At 49.0% G+C, this 27,410-nt stretch overlaps 1 protein-coding gene across 1 annotated transcript; it reads right to left on the minus strand.

Annotated features, from left to right (window-relative positions):
* Positions 1-3,006: 3,006 nt before the first annotated feature.
* AKAP1 (A-kinase anchoring protein 1) lies at positions 3,007-27,324 on the minus strand. The gene is made up of 11 exons (XM_082328152.1): positions 27,195-27,324; positions 14,531-16,217; positions 12,388-12,521; positions 10,851-10,977; positions 10,152-10,282; positions 8,554-8,731; positions 7,716-7,866; positions 7,015-7,082; positions 5,630-5,703; positions 4,776-4,841; positions 3,007-4,642 (listed from the first exon to the last, which is right to left on the minus strand). Exons 2-11 carry the CDS (start codon positions 16,191-16,193, stop codon positions 4,583-4,585), a joined length of 2,652 nt encoding a protein of 883 aa, XP_082184278.1. The 5' UTR covers positions 16,194-16,217; positions 27,195-27,324; the 3' UTR covers positions 3,007-4,582.
* Between the last annotated feature and the right edge of the window lie 86 nt (positions 27,325-27,410).

Genomic DNA, 27,410 nt, shown 5'->3' on the forward strand with positions numbered 1-27,410 from the left:
GGCCCGAAGAGGGGAGCTCTGGGCTTCCAGGGGAACGCCGGAGCGTGCCTGGCGGCCGGCGGGAAGCTCTTCAGGAGGAAGTTATAAATTAAGCATCTCCGGAGACCTCATTCATTTTACCCATAATAAAATTACCGCTTTTCAAAGGGGAAAACCCCTTTGAATGGTTCCAGTCAAACTAACCCCATGGGACAGCTTCGCTCAGATGCACGTATGCTCAACCGCAGGTCTTCAGCCGGGACTTACACAGCCGCGTTGGGGACGCGGAGGGTATTACGAGCAGCGTGACCCCTCCAAAACCCGCCCCAGCTACGCTCCTGAGGCCTGACGGCGCACAAAGCCCCGCATCTCAGAAAAGAAGATGCAAATACAACTAACTTGTTTCATCCTCCCCTGCTCCTTTTTTGACCTGTGCATTTTCCCCTGCTCTTTTCCAAGCAGTCCATATTCACCTCCCCCATCTCAGGGAAGCCATTCACCCTTGTCCGTAATGTAAAAACAAAACAACCCCCCCCCCCCCCAAAAAAAAAAACACCAAGAAACCAAACCAAAAAACCCCACGCCCCTGGGGTACTACTGAAGCTATTAATGTATTTCTACAGGCCTAGACTTTTTATCTTAAAGAAAGAAGGGATGCCTATTTGTTACTTGCCAGCACCTCCTTATTTTGATTAATCTCCCCCTACAATGTTCTATTTACTACAGCTTAAAAAAAACCAGGCAGCTTACAACACAAATAGGGAACAGCGTTTTTCCGTAGCAGGCACCGGGAGAGCTCCCCACACCGGCTGCCAGCAGCTGCTGCAGATTCCCGACTTGGACACCCCACAAAGCGAGGAAAACACCAGCAGTAAGGCGAGTTAAACTTTGTCGTGACCAAGAAGTAACGCATTCATCCCCACGGACACAGACTAAGGCGGCCAGGGCTACTCAAAGCTCCTAAGGAAAAAAACCCACCACTTCCAAACTAACATGCACTTGTTTGATGACTATGGACTGGATCTTGGAAAGCTCTCTGGGAAATGGGAATAGAGCTGAGGGAGGCCCATTTGATCCCAAACCCTAAAATTGCAGCGCCTGCGTTCCCTTGGGATGGTGCTACCACCTCAGGACTGTCAGTCTGCGTTATATCCTTCCCCTTCTGCTTCGACACTTGGTAAGCGAGCCTCCTGAATCGCAGCCACCCTGCTCCTACGTCCCACAGAGACAACAGCTCTGTTTCACCTGTTCAGCAAGACTCCAGCATTGGGACCAGCTTCAGAGCAAAAAAGTCTGCATGCAATGAGTCAGATGGACTGCGCCTCCGCGGAGCTGCGCCTTCTCTGGAAGCGGCTCACCACAGCAAGCAAAGCCCCAGCCCGGGCGCTTCCACGCTTTTATCGTTTTACACTCCCATGTTCTGGCAAGGCTGCAGCTAAAGCAGCAACAATTCTCTCCTCCCCGCACAACCACCGACAGTTTGTAGTTCTCTGCCCCAGCGTGAATCTAGCCCCAGGGGATAAAGCTTCCCTGTGCAAAGAAAAAGCCCTGGAGATAAATTCAGAAGAAATGCAGGCGAGCTCCCGTGGGCACTGCACGCGCCTGCGTCAGGCTGACACCGGAGCGCAGGGTTCTTCAGTCTCTCTTGACCTTTCATCGCCAGCCCGCCCGCCACGCCAGGCACCGGCGCGACGGAGCTGTGAGGTCACCGCCTTACGGCTGCAATGCAAACCCTCCACAAGAGGCTGGCTCCTGCCCAACAGAACTGGTTTATGAGGGGAGGCCTTACCTAGCAGGGAAGGTACCCAGGAAGGCACTGCTGAGCTGCTGAAGCACTCAAGTTACCGAGCTGAAGGACAGACAACCTCCTTCGCAGCTAGATGGCAGCTTCTGCCTCCCATTAGCCAAAAACTGTCCAGGGAAAGAGACAACCGGCAGGCGATTTGGAACAGCAAGTTCACTGAGACTGCCTGCAACAGCGGCAGAGCTGCTGGGCACGCACGCTCGGCACGCCACGCACCGTGCTCCGGGTATCGCTAACGTGTTAACCATCCGCAGCCCAAGAAGCCAGCTACCACATTTCTAACTGGGAGCTCATGCCTGATGGTGAAAGCCATCCCTCAGCACATACCGAAGGCTAGCAAGGATTGAGAAACCCTGTGAAGTCCTCGTCCCAGGGCGAGAAGCAAGAAGGACATTGTTGAACTTTGCTAACTTCCAACCCCACTACTCCTCCACCAAAAATCCCAATGTTTTATTCTTCACCTATCACTTACCTAAGCAGCAGTGAGTTGCAGCCCAGAGCATCTACAGGTTGCGTGTATATTCCACAATGAACCCAACGGATTGGTTTTAATCCCCGAGATCAGACCGGTATCTGGAACCCCGGACAACTGTGTGCGCACATACGCATCTACAGACCGCAAAGGCAGTGCCTGCAGTTTAACACGCTTTGCTCGCTGCAGCCCTAGCTTAGTCAGTCCAGCCCATGCCTGCGCTTCTTTTCCATGCGGAGTGTGAATGCATCCTACCACAAGAACAGACTTTCCCGGTTGCAAGGTGCTGCAGTGCCGGGGGGTAAGGAGAAACTGTTCACTGGGACACCAATTCACACCCTCGCACTGCTTGGCTTCAACAAGAAACCCGGCGACATTTTCAAGAGGGGATTTTATAGCCTGCACAATAGAAACAGACTCCCAAGTTTCACTTTTCGACACACAAGTGTGACAAAAGCAATGTCCCGAGTCCAGAGTAAGTTAATTCCACAAATACGTAACAGTTTCAACAGCCTTGAGTACCAGTGCTCAGACTAAGGCTTTCTAGTAAGTAATTCACCATAAAAATAAACCCAGTTTTCAGCTGGAAGGAAAAGGAAACCCAGGAGATTTGAAGCTTCACCGTTCTGCACCTGTTGAAAAGCCATCAGGATCTGTTCTCACCTGCTTATCCCGTGGAGCCCCCTTCCCAACCCTACAGCGCAAGAGGTCGGGAAATGAAGGCTCTTAGTCATCACAGTTTGATTAGGACGGCTTAAAATTTGAGCTTTAATTGAAACGGAAAGAAACATTCCAAGAGTATATATGTTTTATAGATTTAACCGAGTTACCAAATTTACTTTTCATTGGATGTTATTGCAAACATGAACATTAAATCATAAGTGCCGAATCGGAGAGAACTCAAAAAAAAAAAAAGATATAACCATACCATATCAGAAGAGATTGGACCAAATGCTTTTGTAGGCAACTATCCAAATGTGTGATGCACTGACATGTTAGCTCACGGGATGTACGGACATCCTTGAATCCACCTGAAAAAACTTCCCAGGACTGACTACATCAACATTTTCCTGGCAAGTATCTTCTCTGCCAGCGATAAATCCCAGCTCAATACATATCTAAAATGATATACATTAGAGGGCATGTGTTTAAGAGTATTAAGTCAGCTTCAATTACTTTTGAGCAAAATTTTAAACATGTAATAGAAATCTAAAAAGGAGGGAAAAAAAATTGAGAGAGAACACCACTGCAATATTAATGCCAAGTTGTTACTTTTTTTTTTTTAAACAGATCTGTACAGCAACATAGCAAAGAATGCAGTGATCACAATTCAAACCAGACAGCAATCTAAGGGAATACTAATCCTGTATACAGCAGAGCTGAAACACTCCCAGCATTCAGATGCTCCAAATATGTCGGCTACCCTAACGCACTCCAAACCAGTTCTACCTACATAGGACATTTTGGTGTGAAAAAGTTTCTGTAAAGTTCCCTTTGTTTCCAGTGTTTTTCTTGTACAAAATATTACAATTCTTTTTATATATATTTACAGACTTGCACAGCTAGAAAAATATAAACTACAATTGGGCTTGGCAATCAGTTCTTTGCTTTAAATACATGACATTTCAGAGCAAAAATTGTAGTGGTAACATATCCTGCACTTGAAGCATCCGCACAGAGCAGCTTTCTTCCTTAAGCGTATCAAGCCTAAAAACCACGACTGCAGTGAGACATGTGCCACAGTAAGTGCAACGAATGCAATCCGTCTACCTTCTCGCATAAGGAAGACACAAGATGAATGTTGTTTGTGCAGGTTAGTGGCACGATATAGAAAAATCCATAACCGAACATTAAATTCCTTAATAACATTCATTAATTTCATAGGCAGAGCCTGTTAAAAGAGGACAACCGATGCAACTTTTAGGAAAAGCAGACACCAAGTTCATGGGGCATTATGCATCTTGAACAAAAATGCAACCACAGTTAATGTGTCAGGGGCATTTGCTAGCTTCGAGCAAGCCCCAAGGTTTTAAGGTTTTTTCCATTCAACTTTTGAGTAGAGGCCAGGGAGGATTTTTTGCTTTAAAGCTACAGTACCTGTCATTATGGCTTTTAACACCCCGCCTTTCACTTAGATGAGGTATGTGTTTCTAGCGAAATGGTAACAGTTGAGCAAAACGAGTTTCAATGGACCACAAAACTCCGCACACAGGTGTAAACATGTCTTCTTATGAGTGGTTGCCAAACCAAATTGTAACAAGTGCAAAACAAGATTTCTTCGTTTGTTTTTCTCTGCAGAAAGAGTTGTCGAGGCATCTAGGACGTTGCTAGTAGTCAAGCCACTGAGCAAATCCTCTTTCCACCAGAGTTCTGTTTATTGACACCACCTAAAGGCAGATAAAAAAAACAGTAGAAAGGTGAACAAACCAGTAGCAAGATGCATCAGCAAGTTCCTAATCAACAATAAAAAGTCTTCAAACTCTAACAGCGTTGAACAAATAGTTATGTCAACATACGCACCTCCTCTCCCATCAAGTTCCACAGCTGTATCAGCGGCAGACCTGTGGCACTGTCATAATTTGTGACCTGGAAACACAGAAAAACATCAGTGCGCAGCAATTCTGGTCTGAGGCACGGAGGATGCAAGGCTAGCAGCATTCACTGCAGCGCGGGTACTCAAACTCCTGTGCAGGCGGGAGGAAACGCAGCGACTGCCACCAGGCAGCTGGGACGCCCCGCTGGCAAGTTCGCTCCAGGCACTCAAATCCTTGCTAGAATTAGTGATGCATTTGAGCACTGCATTAAACCAAAGGAAGCTACGAGACTGAGCGTCACAAACGCTATCAGCTTCCCACTCGTCCCAATTAACTTACGCGGATAGCTACAGCTGCTGTTAGAGGCGCTTCAGAAGAGGTAAGCGCCTCTTCGTCGAGATCAGGCACTGCACGCAGAAGCCTTTGGGACGCTGCCAGAAGCCTTACTTCTCCCGCTGGCCAGCCAGAGGCCAGATCCCAGATGTCAGCGTTGCAAAGACAGCTGAGACTGGCAAAGCAGCGCAGACCCAGGTGAATGCTTGATCTGCTGGACGACGGGCCACTTCGTGCGCTGTAAACTCATTCCGGTGCCCTCCCTCCCTGCCCGCGTGGGTAACGAGGGAATGCGCATCCCTTCCCAGCCACGCAGCCCTGAGCGGTGCTGATGCTACACAAGGAAGTTCTCAGCGCCAAGATTTCTCAACAAGAACCCTGCCCAGCAGCCAGGCTTACAGGCTCTGGCTTTGTTTTTGATTTTCACACACACAGTATGCTAGGGGACAGAGGATAACAGCAGCAGCCAAATCGGCAACAAGACTTTTCCAGACAGCTCTCGTGTACCTGCGCCACTAGGACCGCGCCTCTGGTCATCTCACTAACGGCAGCGTCAGCTTCGGATGAAAAGTGATCCTCGTCTTGGGAAAGAAAAGAACAGGAGAAAACAAATGAGAGATTCACAGGCTTTAAAGGCCAGAAGGGACTATTAAGCTAATCTTGTCTGACCTCCTACACAACGTAGGCCAGAGAATCCTCACCTACTGTTGCTGTAGGCATTTGCTGAAACCAGTCTATTAAGCTGGAGAGCATACAAGTATTATGCCCGCTGTGTTGCTGAAGGGAAGGATGAAGTGCTTTCTAAAGCCACTAGCTAAGTTAACGTGAACATAAGGGGCTGATGGCCTTTGGACCGCCAGCCGAACAGCGCCGAACGCGCTCTTTGCAAGCACCGGCCGCTCAAGTCTCTCAGCCCGCACAGCTTACGTGGGCGCTGTTGCTAACTGCGCACCTGTAACGCAGCAGAAATCCCTGCGTCCCAGGCAATACAGTTACAACCTACGCTGTAGGCCAGACATAAGCGTTTTCATTTTGGAGGAAAGTTGCTTATTTCCTACCAAACTGCTGCAAAATAGTTTTTCTCCTTCGTGCTCCCCACCTTGAGACCATCTCAAGCAGCAAGCGAACTCCTTGCATCCCCACGAATACTGAAGGGGGTCGATTGCCTCAGGGAACATGCAAATCACTGACTTCTGCTAGAAGCAGCTTAAACCTTGCCATCCATCCACAGCCTCGGCAGGGCCTCTACCTCCTGGAGTCTGCCAGCCACAAACCCCAGGGGTGAAACCTGGCCTGACCCCCGGCTCCTACAGCCACCCCTTCCGCACCCAGAAGGGCAGCTTTTTAGACACCAGTACAGCATGTATCTCTAACACCACTAGAAAAGGGAGGGGGGGGGGAAGAAAAAAGAAAAACAAAGCATTTCTAGGCAGTGACTGACATTTTTCCAGTGCTTGGAGGGTGGTCTTGAACACAAAACTACACATCAGTCATTTTAGTAGGAAAGTGTCAGAGATTTGTCTCGAAGATTAAAAACTGAATTTGCATTTACAGCTACTCTATGACAGAAGAAGGCAGGGGAGTTACAGCTACTTCACCTATACCCTGCCAGGCCTGCCAAATTGCTGTTTAGCAAAGTAATTCATTCTCTCCTCCATGCAGGAAAAAGCCTGGACATTTATCATCTTTCCCCTGGAGTCTGACAGGTTATGCTATGCTGGCACATTTAGAAGAATAAAATACAATTTTTCCAATCCTTGCCCTAGTCACATCAGAGGCTGCGCTTGCAATAGCGGGGAGAAAGTTTAGACAGAATCATCGCTTGTACACAGCTGGCATCCATTTAAACCCGCAGGAGGAGCAGCAGCGGTACGTCTTGAGAGCTCCATTACCTGGAAGTGGCACCACGTTGTCTAGTAAAACTTCTGCTCCTTGGAAAGGTAGTGATAAAAAGTCAGACCTTAAAGAAAAGGGAATCAGTCAGAATAAGAACACGGCTTTAAGTTACTCTTGTATTCTTTAAGGTGACATTGATTAATCAATTGCTCTAATAGGAATTCAGTTTAAAATTGATGACAGTCAAAAAAAAAAAATCAGACTATTCTCTTAGCAATCTAAGCAGCAGCAATAAATTGTCTGATTAGCATGCCAAGTTGGATTGGGCTCCCAGCAAAAAGCACCTCCACAAGGGAGGCTGTACTGCTTCTCTCCCACCTCTGGGACACAATCAAGTATTTAATGGGCTTGTGTAAGACAGCCCTCATCCCACACGGCTCTCCCAGCCAACAGGGCTGGGACATAGAGAATCTGAATCTTATTCCTAGCTCGTCAATAAACTACACTTTGGGCCCTCCTGAAGGCATCCTTTTGCTCAGCTTCCACGCTAAAGTGGCAGAAGTGGCAATTTCTTCTCCTCTCCCCTTCAAAAAAGCCTTGCAAGAGCTTGCTGTGCTCCCAAGGAATCCACACCCGCTGCTGAGACAAACCTTTCTACCATTTCCCGCTTCAGCTGTGGAAAAACCTATAAGCAATTCAAACGATATGGATGCCTCTGCTGAAGATTCAAGCCAGATATGGAAGAGGAGCTAGAGACCTGATTTGTCTGAGTGTGTCAATCTTCACTTTGTCATATCCTCCATAGTCCACGTATCTGAGCTCCACTTCACTGGTCTCTTCGAAGTAGCTAATAACTTGAGCCCGTAACCATGCCCCATCCAGGCCTGGAGCCGCGCATATAATACCAACTGCAAAACATAAGAGTACAGAATAAAAAAGGCTCAGTGTAAGTGGATTTCCAGAAATCAGCACTTCAGGCATTAGCAGGGCTGCAGCGTTATCTACCGAGAATCAACAGCATTTCTCATGCTGCTTCCATCTTCTTTCACCACCACCCATACCCCATCAGACAAGGCCTGCAGCTGCGACACAGGAGCGGTGGGTTTTACTCCCAAGTCTGTCTGCCACTACCACGCTGTTCTACCCAGGTATCCAGTTCCCTCGCAGCCTGTGGTCACTAACAGTGAGGTCTGTCTCCAAAAAGGAAAGTAAGCGCTATGTGATGCGCCCTCCACTTTACACCACGTGCAGACAGTGACGCTATCAAGATCTGGGAGTAGTTCCACACTTTGTCAGCAAAAATACACCAGATGTCAAGTCGATCAGAAATAATCTGAAACAGACTTTATCTCATCCTGAATTTCAACATGCAACTAAGTGGCTGGGGAGGTACTCCAGGGATGAGTGGTGTGAAGAGTAGAGCAACATCTGTACTCTGGCAGCAGCTTAAAAAAAAAAAGATGAAGTGACAAGTGAACTCTCACATTCTCATCCACTGGGAAACTTCCCAAGCCTAACTCAGGGGCCTCAGGCTTTTGCATGACCCTAGAAGTTGTTTCTCAACTGAACCATTTGTGAGCAACCAAGTTACTTGCCTTCTACTGGAGTTGGGAGGGTTGGAATTTCAGGTTGAGAATAGCAGGCGTACATCTGCTGGTCCAGGCTACGCAGGACATGGAAGGTGGGGTGTGTATGCTGCTGTAGAAACATGTGCCCTGCATCGACTTGGTTTGCCACGACCACCTCTACAGTGACTCCATCTGGGAGGAACAGCTGTCACGTGGAGGAAAGAAATTCTCATCAGTGTTCACTGCAACACAAGCTTCATTCACAGCAGCTTCATGTTCCACCAGCAACTCCTGAGGCTTAGAGCCATGGGTGGAAAAGCCCTGCCACTCTGGTATTCCACTTCCACAGGCTGCTTCGGATCAGGAGCAGAAAACTACTCACTTACTCCATGTTGTTCTAAAGGAAATCAGACCTGGGGTGGGGCCCACCTTGTACACAAACAGACTATCAGCACAGAGCAGCTGTGAGACTTATTTACCCAAGAGATCAGCGAGCAGAGTCAGAAACGACGCAGGTCAGGTCACGCTGCACTATCAACACAGTGCAACTTGCAAGGATTCCCTTGTTTTAAACATCAAGGTAATCTTCGCAAGGATTGTCCAAGATTTGGCACAGAGGTCTCATTTTCGAAGTGATTTGCCCTGGCTGCTAGAGAGCCATTGTGTTGGGCTTACTTAATGCCTTCTTTGCCTCAGTCTTTAAGAGTCAGAGCAGTTGTTCTGGGGGCACCCAGCCCCCTGAGCTGGAAGGCAGGGACGGGGAGCAGAATGAAGCCCCCATAATCCAAGGGGAGATGGTCAGCGACCTGCTGCACCACCCAGACACACACAAGCCTATGGGGCTGGATGGGATCCACCCAAGGGTACTGAGGGAGCTGGCAAAGGTGCTCACCAAGCCACTTTCCATCATCTGTCAGCAGTCCTGGCTAACCGGGGAGGTCCCAGTCAACTGGAGGTTGGCAAATGTGATGCCCATCTACAAGAAGGGCAGAAAGGAGGATCCAGGGAACTACAGGCCTGTCAGCCCGACCTCAGTGCCAGGGAAGGTTATGGAGGAGATCATCCTGAGTGCCATCACACAGCACGTACAGGGCAACCAGGGGATCAGGCCCAGTCAGAGTGGGTTTACGAAGGGCAGGTCCTTAATGAGAGGAAACAGCCTCGAGTTGCACCAGGGGAGGTTTAGATTGGATATTAGGAAAAATTTCTTCACCAAAAGGGTGGTCAGGCACTGGAAGAGGCTGCCCAGGGCAGTGGTTGAGTCCCCATCCCTGGAGGTATCTAAAAGACGTGTAGATGTGGTGCTTAGGGACATGGTTTAGTGGTGGACTTGGCAGTGCTGGGTTAACAGTTGGACCTGACGATCGTAAAGGTCTTTTCCAACCTAAATGATTCTATGATTCTACATTTCTCAGCTCAAGCAGAATGGAAACAGTAGTGGAAGAACAGGTCGATAAACCTGATCTGTAACAGTTACACATGCTGGACAACAGATAGCCACACAAAACCAGATGGCTTTTGAGGGCGTCTGTGAACCAGCCACATGGATATAGCCTACTACGACAGCAGTGACCAGCAACAGCCTTCCACCCTGTCATCAGCACAGCCAGCAAGCTGGGACTTACCCAGGCAGTCATAAGGAGGGAATGAAGCGTCAACGGTGTTGGTGGAGGTAGAGCGTAGATGTTGGTGAGACACAGCTCTTTGAACTTCTTGCCAATCAGGCTCAGTACTGTTTCTACTTGATGCGGGGAGCCTGGAAGACAAAAATCCCACAGAAAGTCTGTAGCACAGATACGCTGAGGACATCTCCGCCCTGTGACGCAATATAGCGACCAGAAGCCTTCTGTGCTGCATCAACAACTTAAGTTTTAATAGATCGGCCTCATAACCTGGTATCAGACCAACATGAGCGACTCAGACTGCCAGGCCCCAGTTTCAAGAGCTTTAGCCTCCAGTATGAACCCAATTCACTGGCAGATATTTTTCAGCCACAATTAGTCTAACATCCTTCACAGTCAAGACTGCGTTTGCTGATACACATCCCGTAGCTCCTCCTTCAAGCCTGAAGTGATCCTGCAAAAGGTGTTGGTTAAACCACAGCAGCCAGAGATGTTAAAATGCATTCTCACCTCTACGACAGAGGGTTCGCGTGCCAAGGCACAGGCGACTTGGCATATACCTCTACTGTAACAGCACTGAGCAGAAAAGTTTTGTAAAGCACTGGACTCACGAAGCCACTAAATCTGTTTAAATTTTTTGCCCATCTAATTAAGACCCCTAAGCTACATATTAGACCATGAATAAAGAGACATTCCACGTACCTTCAATGTGACAGACTTGGGAGTCACGGAAATAAGGTAGTGTTGAGACATAAATTTTGGCACCAGACGCTTGCCTCAAGAAGCTCATATATCTTCCTTGTTTGCCGATCAAGCGGCCGACTAATTCCTTTACGAAAGCGACAAGAAAGCAACAGTCAGGAAGAGAAACTTGGATCAAACAACACTGTTTTCTGTGGCTTATTTCACCCACGTTCCTAGTTCTTGTAGCACAGGGCCAAGGAGGATAAATACAAGGCAATGCTGGACCAGCGCCGAGTTCAGCTGGTCTGTGAGAAGTCAAGGTAGATACAGCTCATTTTGATAGATCCACCTTCGTGTCTCAAAGAACAACACAAAGACATGATGGGACAAAACCAGGCCTGGTAAAGGCTACCATCTTCCTACAGTCAAGTAAAGTCGTATCCTCTCCCAATCTCCCACCACTTTTTTTTTTTTTTAAAAAAAGCATGCTACATGCATTTTTCATTCAGATACGAAATACTAAGTTTTAGCAATTTTTAAACAAGCTAATTAGATTAGAAAGGGAGTAGACAAATTCACAGGAGAGTAAACCAGGCATGACGCCCATTAGACTACAGAGTCCTTGGAGAGCAGCGCGGGGTGATGGAGAGATGTCTGTGCAAGCCCTGTCGCTTCTACTCTTCCACTGACATCTGCCACCACTCACGGTCAGGGACCAGACGTGTTGGGCCCGACTCAGTATGGAGAATCCTATACAATGTAAAGTTAGCTGCTTTAAGAAAAGTGACAGCCTTCACTAACCACTGAAACGTATTTTTTTGCTGCAGAACTGCTTCCTTAGCCTGCATTTTACTGATCCATTAAAATGCGTGTTACATGTCTTAGCTGGGCCCACAGCATCCAAGCGCTCAAGGCGGCGTGCTTATCCTGCCGGGAGCTGCTCTCTCACTTTACTGGCCACCAGTATTCAGGTCTGCCAAGAAGCACAACTGCAAGAGCAATGCCGTGCAGGAGAGCCACAGGTGATTTTGCATATACAAAGCAGGGAAGAAGGTATGAACGTAGTCCTAAAAAACACAATCTCTCATTCAACCCAAAAGAAAGCTCGCTATAAAGACAGAGACACAGCAGCTCCACAAAAGAGCTCAGATGAGCATTCAGGTTGTGAGGAAGGGTTTGGACAGGCAGTTGAAACATAACCCTCCTACACAGTGGAAAGGAAAAAATTCATCACCTGCTCTTAATAACTGTGTACCCTCAAAGCCTTCTGAATGCTTTCAAAGCATCAGACTAACAGATTGGGGTGGAAGATAATGGGGAATAACACGTCCAACAACCAGCATTACCCTGGGCGTAGCCCTGACATGCCTCTCGTTTACACTTGTGTACTGGCTCTTCACTCCTCTTGAGTCCTAATGGGAGGTAAATGCTTAAATCCTCCTTGATTTGTTGTTGATCTCCCTGGGATGGCATTCAGCCAGTGCCAGACTGGAAGGGCCAGAAGATGGCTATGTAGGGCAGGGCAGGATGCGCGAGCAGGCCAGCGGCTGGTTACCTTTGGGACCTCTATTTCCCAGATAATGAAGTCGGACTTGCTGGATTCTCCTCCTAGCTTAGAGTTCTGGCGAGTCACTGTCTTCCTCATGGCACAGCCACTGTCCACGAAATCCACGCTATTTACATCCGAACCTACGAGACAGGCACACGTGTCAGCATTCGGACAAACCACACAATCCAGCTACCAGACACAAGGCCATGAAAATACATCATTTCATAGAGAGCTTACACTGAGCTCTTCCCGTGCATGCAGTTGGGATGTTCCTGTATCAGGTTCTCCAGCATTTCAGAAAGGGTAAAGTCCCGTCACGCATAACCTACTGAAAGTTTCCTTTTACTCCGGGAGAAAAACCTGCACACCTCTGGGAATGCAACAGAAGGAGGCCCAAGTTCAGCACGTGTCCTTCAAATACGGTGACACCTTACACAGCAGCAGAGACAAGACACTGAGTCGAAGTTACCAGCTGAATGAGAGCTATGCGAGCATCAACACTGAGCTGCTCCTGCCGCAAGGTATTCTGCATTTTCCCCATGGCTTAAATAGGGCTCTTCACAGGGAGTTCAGCATGCAGGGAGGGACGTGCAACCTATTCTTCTGCTCTTTGCACTGACATTGCATTCCCACCCCAAGTGGGGTTGCACAGTGACCTGAGTGCCAGGTGTGCCCACTACTAGCTCTGGTAGGGGATCGCCTCTTGCCCAAGTTTGTCATATGCTTGAAGAAACAAGATCCTAGAGCTATGTTTTGTTCCCAAGCCATCAGCCAATACCAGGAACACTTCTCCTTGGGAAGGGGACAAACTCAAACAGCTTCCTCCTGGTCAGATCCCAGATACAATCAGTGTAACACACGGTTGATCCTTCCTCCAGATTAACAAGCAGAAGCACGAAGATCCTCACTTGTTTGCAAGTATTCAGACCATCCAGTGCAAGACCAGAGAAAAAGAAACCCAACATCTGCTTCACATTTGCCACATCTTAACTAGTAACACAGCACAGATGCCTAGAAAATCAAAAGCAAACAGTGCAGCTGTTTGCCACGGCCTTCCTAGACAAGGATGAGGACTTAAGTCTCACAGCCTGGGTGTGAAGGTCAGCTGTAGGACCTCTTAGCCAACACAGCCACATTATCAGCTTTACCTGCCACATCCCCTCTCCCTACCCTCCAGCTATCTCAGCGCAGAGCTTTCAGCCCTTGTCATCACCAGGCTCCACAACACACTCCCGTAGCTTCTTGTCACACCAGCGGTCACAACGAGGCAAACCCATTTTCTTCCTATGGTTACTCTCACTAGTGACAATGTTTTGTGGGTTTAATCCTGAGTTGTTGGCAAACTCAATCCCCACGTCTTGCAACAAGCAGCGTTCCAACTGCTTTGTAGCAATTACAAAAGCCATCCTGTCATTAAGGGCTGTTGGCACCACAGGGTCTTATAAAGGATTTTAACATCCATCCCCAAGGTCACACAGGTTAACATTTGCTCAGACAGCTTTGTATTCTGCCAGGCACACACCATCCAGGATCTAGAAGGCAAAAGCAACACAGAGACAGATGGAGGAACTCCTTGAACATTGCTCCCTGTTGGGATTTCTTGGCGTGCACCTACCCTTCCAAGCAGAAAGGCTTCAGGGTAATTGGTCTGCAACCAACTGATTTTATCACAATTCATCAGAACTCCCCTGGTTCATCCAGCAGCACTTCAGAAACCTGCCTTACAGCTTCCTTTCAGCAGCAGCCCATAAACACAGATAAGAACCCAGTGCTTACTAGAGGCTGCCTGAACTGAAGCAGAAGCCATTTGTATCAACAGGTCTCAAACCAGCAACATGTTCAACAGTCTGGCCTACATCCAGACATGGTCCATATCACTGGGCTACTCAAGCACAAGCACAATAAGCTTTGTGCTGAAAGGGGACCAGCCTGTTCACCCCTTTGCAGCATACCCTGAAGATCACCCAGCTAACACGGGATCCTACAGAGATGGGAATGCTGAGAGCAAATGTGTACCCACCTGCACATGAGGGCTAAATATTCATCTACTGGGGAAGTTAAACATGAAGAGGATTTACCTGAACATGTTCTGAAGCACATAAAATGCCTGTTCACCACATTTTTGTAGGATGATTTTCAAATCCCTTACCTCCTGAGGGATCTCCATCCATCCCTGCTGCCCTGCCACACTCATGACGCAAGTCTGGACCATCCTCTTTCAGTATCCCGTTACTGTATGGCACTCCGCTGTCTCCAGGTAGCTTCAAAGTAGGAGGTTTTCCACTTGGTACTGAGCTCTGCTCAGATGTGTCTTGGGTTGCAGATATGCTCAGTGAGTCCGAATGCTGGCCTGATGCCACAGACAGCATTGTGTTCTGCAACGAGTCCTCCACACTTGTCCCACCTTCAGACATGTATGTGCTGCACCCAGAGTCCTCCATAACCAAAGGCGACTTTTCCAGTGACCCTCCATGCTTTTCCACAGGAGTCCGATCAACTCCTTGGGACTCACTGCACACACGGTTCTTCATGCGACAGTCTGTTGTGTCTCCCTGAACAGGGCCGGATAAACGGCTGTGTGTTAAACGGCTGGAATCCGCCACACTCTGATCCTGTTCCTCTGTCTGCGGGGATGTCTGTACCGCAGCATCGCCCTTCGCAGCAGTGTTCTCATCGGCTACCGTAGCTTCCTCCGCAAGCATCCGAGCGGGGGAAACAACGCTTGCCGTCTCCAGAGGTCTGTCACCTCGGCCGGCAGCAGCCTGGCAGATCTGAGCGGACACATCACCTGCAGCACCAGACAGCACTTCCTCAGTTGCTGCCAAAATGACCTTGGAAATGATCTGTATTGCTACTTGCTCAATTTTCTCAACTTCTTCCTTGTCCAAACTCACTCCTCCAATCTTCTCTCTTTCCAATTCATCTCCTTTTGGCTGTGCGTCCTCCTCCTGACACACAGGTACAGTACTGGCTATTGACTCGGACATCTCTTCTTCCCTGGACTGCTCCAAACAAGCACACTCCAAACTATCCGGTAACACGCTCACTGCAGAATCTTTGTGACTTGATACAACTTCAACTTCGTTATTGAGAAAGGCTCGTGGGGTATTGGCTTCCTTCTCCAATCCCAAGCAAAGGGCTGTCACAGAGCCAGTATCCGATAGCACAATTTCTGGCATCTGGCTTTCCTTAGGGGGCTTAAATGAAGAATCATCTGACTGCTCTGCATTGCTAATCTCCGTGATTCCCAAAGACTTTTGCGTCAGTGTCACCGATGCCGATGGCCGCTGATCTTGGCTTGCACTAGAGCCTGAATCCTGTGTAAGGCTCACTGCAGCGCTGCTGCGACACTCTGCGCTCTTTGAGATCAGAGAGGGAGAAACACAAGCAGGGACGCTGCTTTCATCTTGAGATCCTGTTGTTTCTAGTTTTTCACTGTCGTCCTCAAGGGTGCTGGGCTGAACTGTCGTTACTGACAGGTCTGGAAGGTCCTGTGAGAGATCTGGCCTCTCAGGAGTTTGACACAGAAGAGAGGGCGTCGTCGACCCTGCTGACAGCAGCGAGGTCGAGGTTTCATTCTCTGAGCGTTCCTCTACCGAGGAGAGAGGCAGTCTTCGAGGAACACGTGCTTCTGTTTTGGGTGATGAATCATCCTCCGGCACTTCTTCCTGCTGCTCTTCTTCAACGGCTAGTGCTTGTTTGTCGTGATAGCTTGCATGCTTTTTTCTATGGGAATAGATCCACCAACAGCCAAGAAGCGCCAGCACTCCAGGTATGGCATATGGGATGACATTGCGGAAGCGTAAAGCCATTTTACAGGGCCTCAGCAATTATATCTAGAAGGAGAAACAGAAACCATGTTAAAATAGTCATAGGGAAGGTAACGGGAAGGCTAAAGTTTCATAAATGCCCTGAGGTATTTCTATTAGCGTGAACAGGCTTGTTTGCCAGCCGCTGTTTAAATTCCCGTCTCTGCTCCACCGGCAGACCACAGAACAAGATCCTTACCTCAGACTAGGGTTATCTGCACATTTCTCACCATCATACTCATCGGTTTCACCTTCCCTCACCTTTACACTTAAAACAATTTCACCTTCTTTCTCCTGTCTCACCTTCGCAGGTCAGTCCTGCACACAAGGACAGCATCCAGCACCGCGAGCGTCTCCAGCATCAGGCTGGGTTCACAGCGCGGCCGTACCACAAGCAGTCCAAGACACAGACGGGATACGCTGCAGGTCTCCCCAGCTCTCCGCGTGACAGGCAGCATCGCATTCCCCAGAGTTTCATAGGTCGACACCGCACACTTCTCTAAAACGTAACAACCCACTGAAGGCAAAGGCTTTGCAAACGTTCTCACCCGCAGCATTGCAAGGGGCTGGCGTGCAGGCGCACGGCTGAAGTCTGCAGTTAAGTAGGAGCTGAACAGCAACACGCAGCTACTCTGTTGACTTTTGCATGCACAGTGTAGGAATTGTTCAACAGAGCAACTACAGCCTGATGAAGCGAGCGTCTCCCAATAAACAGAAGTCCCTCTACAAGATTTTGCAGCAGTGAAGATGGGAAATACGCTATAACGCCCTTATAAAAGCGGTATTTGTCTAGCAAAAGGAGCCTGGACAGAGACACTACTACTTAGCAAGCCAGCTCCAAAGTTTGTTCTACATCTGAATTTACTGCATTGACAGCTGCTACTCCTCTGACTTTTGAGAGCTGAAAGCTGTCTCTTTTACTCCTGAAGTCTGTGAACCCTTCCCCGCCTGGACACCGCTGAGGCTCCCGTCCCAGTCGTGCCCCTCCAGTTACAACCCTCACCTGGTTACAGCAGGCAGGGCTGACGCGCCTGTCCTTTTCCTTCAGAGAAGCCTACAGCTGGGACACAAAGCTAAACTGTTACCCGCGTCCCCAGATCAGCCTCGCTGCAAAGCACTTACAGTTCATATTTTCACTGAGCGGGAATTAAAGCAAAACTCCACGTCTGACAATGCTTACACACGACAGACTTCTTCAAACAGGACTCAAGACTTTTGCCAATGAGCAACAAAAATAAAGATTGTTTTCAGGAGACAGCAAAGTCCTAGAAATGGGAACCACCCACTGGAAAAGAGTATTATCTAGTTCCTCTTTAGAAGCACAATATTTCTTAGACAAGAGAAGACAACCAAGCCCGTTTGTCGACAATGCTTAGTCTGTCTCAACCGGAAAAAAAAAAAACAAAACAAAACTTTTGTTATCAGAGCAAGCATTCTGACCACGGCTTCCAAATACAACTCTCCTTCGGGGCCCCAATTTTCACGATTACATTCTAGCTGGGGGACAAAAACATGCCTCCCTCAGGCTCAAACCCAGCATCCGAGCCTCAGATAATTTAATATTCACTCCAGATTTCTCACCTCCTCCAGCCACACCCTCCCATCCCACAGGAGCAGGCAGACAACTTTATCCAAGCTGGCTCGGACGCCAGCCTTGCTTCTGTACTGTTTACCGCGGAGTCCTAACAACTGGGGCAAGCAAATAAATGAATGGCAAAAACAGGGATTAGAAAATTTCTTGCTCAACCCCAAATCAAAGGTCAGCTGCAGACACGATTTAAGAAATCCAGTAACATCTCCAGTACGACATGAATGAGGTATTTATGTTGTTCTTCACAGGCAACTTGAGTCTGTGTTCACTGGACATTCATATCTGATATCTTCTAAATCCAAGTTACTCCCAGCCGGCTTTATACAGTCAGGTAGCAGGGCTCACTGCTGAGGATGCACTTTCAGTTAATGGCAACATCTGAGACTTGGAATTAAAAACCCAAACCTATGCAATAATTTGGATGCTTGGTTTTTGGAACTTGGTGAATGGAAAGGATGAAATCTGTACCTTCCTAAGACAAAAGGTTCACATTTATGCTCTGCAGCACAGTGGCACACTGGGAGCGCTCATCTGCTGTCCGCTGAAGTTGTTATAATGAAGGCAGAACCACCCTACAAGCTGTCTCACAGGCATACCGCAAACTCAAATTAAAGTAGCTCACATAAGTCCATCCCCAGCAAGCTTTCCTGATTAAACAGACAGCCCTATTATTATCGGATTCCCTATTAAGTTGCACCCACCGTACAAACCACAGCCCCACACAATTCTGCAGCGCAGGAAGACGGCGGCAGGGTGCCCCACAAAGGACAGGCCCGTCCCGAAGCCTGGCAGACAAAACAGTTCCAAGGGTCATTTTAAACATCAATATCATTTAGGATAAAGATGGTCACTCTTCTGTGATCTTTAGATGAGTGGGGACTGGTAGATTAGCCTACTGCTCCTTGTGAAGCTCTTTTAGTTTCATGTTTTTCACTAGTTTTAGCAAGAGCTGCATTCTGCTACCAGTGATTGCGTTACATGGGAATTCCACATCCTTCCATCAACTAGGAAGGGATAAGAGGCAGCGGCTCCGCACAAGATGCCCGCAGACATCCTAAAGCACTGGGCTGGCTAGGGGACAGCCAACGCCAACAAACATCTCCCTACACAACCACGATAGGAAGACTTTGGTGGCCTGATTTTGCTATGCTGGTCACAACGTCGCTTTTTATGTGATGCCTAGAAGATGGCTGATTTTTAACCTGCTCAACTGAATGGCTGCAAGATGCAGCACTCCCTTCTCTTTACTTTCTTCCACAGGACTGCTCCTAAAGCCCACGTGTGTTTTCCAACACGTTTAAGAGCGACAAAACCCTCTCTCTATTGCCAATTTGACAGCCAGTTCAGGACTGCAGGGGCAATGGGATCATTTAAACACAGAGGGGGAAGAAAGCCTGGGATTTTCCTGCCAGCAGCAGAGCAGAAAATGGCAACTTGTCAAATCACATGGCCTTAAACACTGCCAAACTGGTGGGAGCCCGGCCCAACAGCCCCTGCACTCCCCAGGCAGGAGGAGCCAGCTGGGGAAGCGCAGCAGCTCCAGAGGCTTCGGACCGGAGATGATCAGCTTGCAGAGGCCAGAACCAGTATGAAGCGCTGGATGCCCCAGTGCCGTTTCCCAACATGCAGGGCCCCATGCGGCCCCGCACCAAAAATAGAGCTAAGCTAGCGCAGAGCTCACACACTGTACGCGCTCGCCCCGCGCCACCAGCCACTTCCAGTTCCTTCTGGCACGTCAGGAATCCGGTCTAAATGTCACACCTTGTATCAAGGCACGGCCGGAGAGCTGCAGCTAGGACACGAGACTTTTCCAACTTGCTAAATAATACCCACAGTAGGTCAGGACGGGATTAAGACACCAAGGGGAGAGCAGGGGTCAGGCGGCTCTCCAAATCTGTATCCTGACTTGATTTATGGAAAGCTCCTGGTAAAGATCAGGGAGATGAGGACAAGAATGACCGCACACACTCACCTACCTTAAAAAAAAAAAAAAAAAGCCAAGGACAGTCAACTTATTCTACTTGTTTGCATTAGAGTCCCGGAGCAGTTTTAAGCCACCTTGCTTCTCCCCAGCCAGGACAAACAACCCTTCAGTACACACAGCCTTATAAGGTTAGAAATGTTTGCAGCACGAGGTTCATAGAGAAGCCAGATAATTCATTCTCAAGGTCCAAGAGGAAAGTTCAGCAAGCACTCGCTCCAGATCTTCAGGGCTTCCTACGCAGAAGCAGGTCTGTTCTGGGGGCAAGCGGCTTCAAGTCTCTACCAGAAGAGAGACAAGGACAAATCCCAAGTGACTGAGCCCCCATGCTTCGCAGGGACGTACCCTACAGCGCTGCCGGTCCCTGCCTCCTCCGCTTCCCTCCTGCCCCAGCACTTGAGAGGTTACACTTCCAGACCCCGAAAGCAGTGGAAATCAATGCTGGAATTAAAGACCGTCCTGAAGGATCACAGAGGAAGCAAGCAGGCAGCTCAATTGGAAATGTAGCTTCAACAGCAAGGCCAGGATGCCTCCCTACAAACCCTATCGTTAGCGATACAGCACTCGGGAAATAAATACTATCCGGGTGACAGAGAACTGGACAAGGCTGGCACAGTTAAAACTACATAGGACCACGTGGGCTCTTAAAATTTTCCATGCTAAAAATAACCAGTAGCACATGCTCTGCCTTACAGGAGGCATAAGAACAGGAGTTGACAAAAACCTAAAGAACTGGAGGCCCCACCATTAAGATTAAAATAAGAGAAATTACTGCCCAGAAACATACGTAGAAAGACTAACTTGACCTACACTTGGCCTAAGTACTTGCATCAAAGCTGAACTGGCATGTGGCATTGCAATATCTAAACTGCAGCTTCTTTGTTTTGCATACGAAGGTAAAGGAGGCAGACAGTCCACAACAGAGGGATCGCCTGCTTCTTCCAGGTCCTGCTGGAAAGGGGTTCAAACTGGAAAGCAAAGAGGCTTTCTGCCCACAGGGGTCAGCAGCACAGAGGCTGACCCTACGGGACGGAGCTGCGTGCCCCGGCATCACACGCTCCCGATCACCAGGGGGGCAATCGGCCGCAGGACTTTGCAGCCTTTCCCCACTCTTCTCCCAGGCCAGCCTGGTGTGCTGCCATCAAACCCAACGTCACCCAGAGGTGAGAGCTCGGAAGACACGACTCGGCAGCTACAAACATCCAAAGACAGGTAGGAGCCAGGCAAGCGAGATCTCAAATGGGATGGCACTTAAGTGAACAGGTAAGTTTCTCTATACTTAAATAAGTATAGGTTCTGCAGCAATTTCTGCTTCAAACACCAGTCTGAAAGACAAGAACAGCAAGAGATACCCCTTAAGCAATACCACCTTTTCACAGCCCAGTTAACATGAGCTACAGAGCTCGAGAAACAGGCTCCTCTCCGAATGAGAACTATTCATGAAGCCCCTCCACAGCCTTAAAATATTTAAGAACCAACAGTCCTATTTGCAGAGGGATAAATTATAATATAAGTAAAAGGCTGAAAAAGTTGGTTGTTGTAGAGCTAAACTAGAGCTCTGGAACAAGAAACACCACCAACACCAGGCTGTCCTTTATCTCTAAGATAAAAACCGCTTTCAGCGTAATCAGCTTCACTGATGTTCCTTCACGAGCTCACTCCCCTCCTTCGCAGCTGAAGCTGCTACACTGACGGCCCGGGCTTTATTAATATTTCATTTTACAGCCACCGCTTCTGTGTATTTTCTCCCACTCGGGAGCCAAACAGTGTCCCAGCACCGCTCCAGCAGCATCACTTCTAGGCCAAAGCAGGACTCGGAACAGTTTCTATTTATGCACTCAAAAGCAGAGGTTTACAATAAAAGTATCAGCCCAGCCAAACTGTAGGGTGTTTTTACAAACGTTTTGGGAACCACCGCAGCTCACACACACACGAGCCCCGACCACCAGCAGCCCTCACCACCTGCACCGCCTAATGGCTCAACGCAAGGCCCCGAGCCGATGGCTCCTGCTATGCAATGAGCCACAGGTTACACTTTGTAATTAACATTAACCCTATCAGATTATCAAGCTCCTTACTGCTCTTTGTATCTTATTACCTTCCTGCTCCAATCATTTCATTATTTATCATTTTCTCAACCAAGCTAGCATCTCCCTGTGAATCCTCTATTACAGAGGAAGGCAGGATCAATTTTTCACTGCTTTGCCAGAAAGGTGTCTCAGCCACAGAAGCAAACTTCAGGCACCACTTTACCAACACCACCTTTATCTTTCTTGGCTATTCCTCAAAATTTGGTGGAGGCTTTTTTTGGCCAGTTTTGGAGTCCCCTCCAGAAACAGAGCCAGACCAAATGTTCTGCTTCTTCAAGCTGGCCAAAAGAGTTTAGCACATAAGGCAGAGGCCACACGACCTTTCTGTAATCACCCGGCTTTAAACTGCAGAGAAAGTCCTCCGATTCGGACTAACCCGCTCTGCACACAGGCACCCCTGACCGGGGAATGAACACCACTTTTACAGCCAAGAGGCTAAGACATCGGTTGTTGGGATTCCTTCCGAACAGCTACCTCCTCGACACACCTCCCAGTCCAGACTCAACTCTTTTAAAAGCATTTTTCACAGAAGACTAAAGAGAATCAGTCCTCCGTGGTACAGACAAAGCAGCTTTTATTACCTTTCTAATCTACCAACACATTACAAAACATTTTGCCAAATCCAGATTTTATCATCTTTCATTCTTTCTGCATTTTCACTCAGGCTGGAGAACAGAAAAAATTATTTTCCAGAATTTCAGAAAAAAATACATCCACTACTTAGCATTTTGTGTTTGCTTCTACGCCAATGAGGCTAACGCAGCCCTTGCTGTGGGCAACACAGTGTAGTGTCCACTACAGGTACAGCTTATAAATTAAAATTTAAAAGCAACCAGCTAAATCAGATGCCTGGCATCTGTATCAGCTTCCACAAAACAGGCATGCACAATACTCAGGAGCTAAACTAACCAAAGGCTTCCAATGTACTCTGCACACAAGACAAAAAACAGGCTTGAATTTTCAAGGAGACCGAATGGTGAGGTTTACATCACAACACACTGATACCGCTGCAAGAGACAGCGAGAAGAGAGGCAGCACCGAGACCAAACACGCATCTGGAGAACAGCATCAAGACCTGCTCACTTCGGAGGTTTACCACGCACAGCAACGAGACCTTGATAAACAGCTTCTCAAAACAAAAGCTGGACTAGACTTAAACAGAAAAGCAAAAAGCGGTGGTGTTCACTTGGAAGCCTTCTGCCCAGGGCTTGCCTGGCTGAGAATAAGTCGCAGAAGCACACGGAGAGGAAGAATATCAAACATTTGTGAAAAAGGCACTCGATATTCATCTGCGCTAGGAAGGAACGGCAGAAGTTTCTCTTCCTGCTCGTTCAGTCTAAATGACTCTTAGCGAACGTGTACGCGTTAACAAGCTTGCTACGAGAAGTTACACAACATACTTGAGCCCTAATCAGAGAGACCTGCTTCACTTTGATCTGCAGCACAGTAGCACCTACAAGCCCTTGCCCAAATTACGCTAGGGGCTGTTCTCCTGCGCAGAAAGGCTTCCCCAAAGATTGCAGGCTGCATCCTTTCCTCAGCTTTGGCAGTCTTTTTTTTTTCAAAAGCAAAGCCAAGATGCAGATTAAGTGACCTTCCTACAGTCACACTGTCTTGGCGGAAACACAGGGAATAGAAAATAGGCGCTCCAGCGCGAGAGGCGAGAGCCCGTTCTCCTAACCAGGCAGCAAACAGAACACTATACTCCATTCAACTTGAAATATTTTAGGGAAGTAATGTGCAAAATTATTTCCCGCACTCCTGAACACCAACAAAAAAAATCTTCCTAAGCTTGCATTTCAAGAAGAAATGGCATACAAGTCCCAGCTCATAACAAAAGAAGCAACTCTTTAAGGAAGGGGCAACTGTAGGGTCACAGCCCTAAGGTTTATGGGACACACACTCCAATCCTTGTTCCAGAGACTTCAAGTTCCCAATTCAGAGATTTATCCTTATGCAAAGCGAGTGTCCCCGACACAAGAGGCACATGCAGATCATGAGCTTTTGCCAGGAACCGCTGCTATTTATACGCAGGGAGTCAAACCCAGCTATAGCACATGGTAACTTTCTCATCCTCGTTGCCAGGTGGCAGCAGAGGTCAAAGGCAATCGGGACCTCTTCAGGTCTGCAAGCAGTGATTTGTTTGCTGAAGAATGGTTTTAAATGATCTTTTATGAAATATTCAACTCTGCTAATAGCAATGTGCAGGGCCCATATATTCAGAGTCGGCTTCCAGCCAGGGTAAAAAATGCAGAAGCAGCAAAGTAATCAGAATGCTTTTAGTGGACAATAAAAAAAAGCCACAGTAAACCAGCTGAAGACAGCTCATTTGCAAAAGCAGCGAGTGACATGCAAACATATCACCTTCAGCAATCCCCATGAGAAGCAAACTCAACAGCCCTAATTTCTAGGAAATATTAAGCACCTGCTGAATAAAATGGCTTCTTCCAAGTATCTGAAAGTGGCTGCCCAAAGTTAATCATCACTTCACGAAGTTTAACCAGCCATTTGCATTAAGAGTTCCACAGAAGCACTGCAGTTAGAAATCAGGATTTAAAAAAGGCTAGTCATTAGATCTGAAACATTAAACAATTAAAAGTAATTAATGTTTTAATTGATGTTCTTCATTACTTCTAGATGTTGCTAAGGGCACCTAGGATACCAGCCCTGATCTTATTACCATCTCCCTGGACACTAGAAATACCTTGAATAATTTTTTCACATCAGTTAAGTGCACGTGAAAGATGAGAGCCTTGGATAAGTGGGATATGCTGCTTTATGCTCTTCAGATAACTCTACTACTGCAGAAGTACACTTGCTCTCAAACACCCCTGAACTCAGCCTGCAATGTTTTCAAAATGAACACAAGTCTCAGAGTAGCAAATCAACTGCTGCTGGCTCTGACAGCTTTGGCTGCAATCCTCAAACCAACCAACTCCTGTCACAGTATGACTCTCAAGAGAACCTGCCAGAACTGGGAACCGACGTACCGTGGTGGATCTGAACTGCAGGTACCTTCATCTCACACCCTGGGTGGCGAGGGAAATTCCTGTTGTCTAATTTCAGGCACTGTGGAATGCCTAGGGTAAAGCCAAGGCTTTCTAGGCAGTCGATGATTTTCAGTGTTAGTGTCTCAAAGCATCTCCAGAGATCTTTAAGGAGGAATCTGGTTCCTAGGACGGGTATTCAAACTCGGTGCGGCTAAGGAGAGGACACCTAAGTGAGAGGCAGCTACCAGAACAGATGACAACCGGGTTCCTGCAGCACCGTCCATGCAGACCCTCCAAGCCTACCGATATCATTTGTTTCGTGCCTGAGAGCAAAGAGCCTGTAGCCCTGTTGTACAGGACAGTGTTACAATCACGGCGAGAGTCATCTGCCTAAATCCCCCAGCACTGGTGTCCCATGAGAGCTTTTAAAAGTCCTTCAAGAGCTCAATCAAACGCTGAAACAGAAGCTGAGGGACTGTCAGATGAGTGCTACCAGGACAGCACGCGATGCAATAAGAAGGTGGATTCTTGCAAGCTTCAAGCGCAGCTCAAGTTCTACAGGCTTCTTGCTCCTTTTAACTTACTAAAAGGCTGTAATTTCCTTCAGTGCTCTAGGCAGCACATGCAAGCAAACGAATTAATCAAGAACTGTGCCATCAAGATACACGCAGCAAAGCCGTACTATCCTTTTTCAGAGTCACAGGTACACCGAGATTACTAGATGACAGGTACAGTAGCTCAGCAGACGCCTGCCCAGTATTTCACCCTTTACGCAGGAAGCTCATTAAAGAAGAGGCTAAGTGACTTGAACTGGGTCACACAGTGACCCCCGGCAGAGGAGCAAGCTCGGCTCAGTTGCTCCCGCAGCTCTGGTCCACGCGCTACCAAAAGCCACTCCTCCCTCGCGAGCAGTTGTGCCGCGCTCTAGCACGCCACGTGCTCTTCCTCGGCCGTACCGCGCACACACGTAGGGCTGTAACTCGGTAGATCATTCACAGGCACAAAGCAAACAGGAGAAAAGCGAAGTTACCATCTCCTGCTACTACCTTCCGCAGCAACCAGCCACTTCCTTTCACCTGAGACAAAGTCCACGGGGCTCTGATAACAGCCAGCACGTGCCAGCACAACTGCGACCTGCCCGAGGCAGCACACCAGCCTGGAAACACAGAAAGGCACAGTTACCGCCGTTCCGCAGCCCCTTACTTCTCCATAACAGACGGACTGCGGTCAAATGCAGCTTTTGGTGCCGGTTCCTACTATTACAGGTAGCTTTCATGAAAAGGATGCCCTTACTGAGGTGCCTGTTCATTTTGTGTTCCCTGCTTCGTGGTATAACTTACTAGGCTGCGATGAAGAACCTGGCCAGGCAGAGATCAAGTTGCCCCGTTCTGCAACGCGAGTAACTTAGATCTTCCTTGCTTCAAGGAGGGGAGAGAAGAAAAAACAAACGAACACAAAAGAAGAAAAAAGTCAAACAAGGACTCTTTCAGGAAAGCAAGGCTCCTGAAACATCACTTCCTCAGTAGCAATATAATTTAATTCCTTTGCTCCTGACTATATTCCATGCTGGCTTACAAACAAACAGAAGTCACTGCAATATCTGAAGAGTTTGCTAATAACAGTTTTTATCGGCTATTACCATAACACAAGCAAGCCTTGCCATACCAGACATACGAGAGACAACACACGGCATCCTTCATCTTTACTACCCAGTCCGCAACACTTATGTCATCTCTCGCTTTCATTTCGAAGTAGCTGCAGCACGGTTTGCAGCGGGCGTGAATCACGCTCAATGCCAGCTCGCACGGCTGCTTTGGCCTGCCCAGCTGCACTAATCGCCTTCGCTGCCGTCGAGGGGGAAATAAGGAGTAAAACACACATGCAACCGCGGAAAGACCGGGAGCCGCCGCTTGCTTGGCTGACAGAGCCGGCACGGCACGGCGCGGCGCGGCACGGCACGGCACGGCACGGCGCGGCGCGGCACGGCGCGGCGCGGCGCACTCGGGCCCGGAGCGGCGCTGCCGGCGGAGCCCCCGCCGTGCCTGCGGGCAGCCCGGGCGGGGGCGGCCCCGCACCCTCCGCTCCGCCCCGCCGGGGGTGACCTCGGGGCCGGGCCGGGGTCCGAGCGCGGCGGCGCCGACCTTGGGCGCAGCGGGGCTGTGCGGGACCGTGCCGCGGCCTAACGAGCGGCAGCCGGCGGGGAGGACGGCGCGGCGGGCAGCACCCCCCGCCCCGGCCGGGAGCGGCGGCCCCGCGGCGCTGCGCTGCGGGGAACCGGCCGGCTGACAGCCCGGAGCAGCGGGGCCCCGCCGCTCCCCGAGGGGCCGGACGACGGCCCGCGGCGGTACTTACGGATGGCGCGGCGCGGCGCCGCTGCCCGCAGCAGGAGCAGGTCCCGGTGCCGGTGCCGCCCGCCGCGGCCGCGCCGAGCCCACGTGCAGCCCGGCCGGGCCGCCGGGCTGGGACTTGCAGCGGCTCCCGCCGCCACGCCCGCCCGCCACGCCCCTCTCGCGAGAGCGCCGCGTCCCGCGAGACCCGGCCCCCGCCGCCGCCGCGCCTGCGCGCCCG

Source organism: Platalea leucorodia (genome assembly GCF_965183815.1).
Source record: "Platalea leucorodia genome assembly, chromosome: 16".
In the NCBI taxonomy this organism is placed as follows: domain Eukaryota; kingdom Metazoa; phylum Chordata; class Aves; order Pelecaniformes; family Threskiornithidae; genus Platalea; species Platalea leucorodia.

What these genes read in the sequence shown, in the direction of transcription:
- AKAP1 (XM_082328152.1), bottom strand. Translation starts at nt 16,193, where the DNA reads ATGGCTTTACGCTTCCGCAATGTCATCCCATATGCCATACCTGGAGTG. An exon ending in CCAAGTCTGTCACATTGAAG is followed by an intron (nt 10,283 to 10,850) that starts GTACGTGGAATG and finishes TTTGTCTTCCAG; the next exon opens with GCTCCCCGCATCAAGTAGAA. An exon ending in CAACGTGGTGCCACTTCCAG is followed by an intron (nt 5,704 to 7,014) that starts GTAATGGAGCTC and finishes TTCTTTCCCAAG; the next exon opens with ACGAGGATCACTTTTCATCC.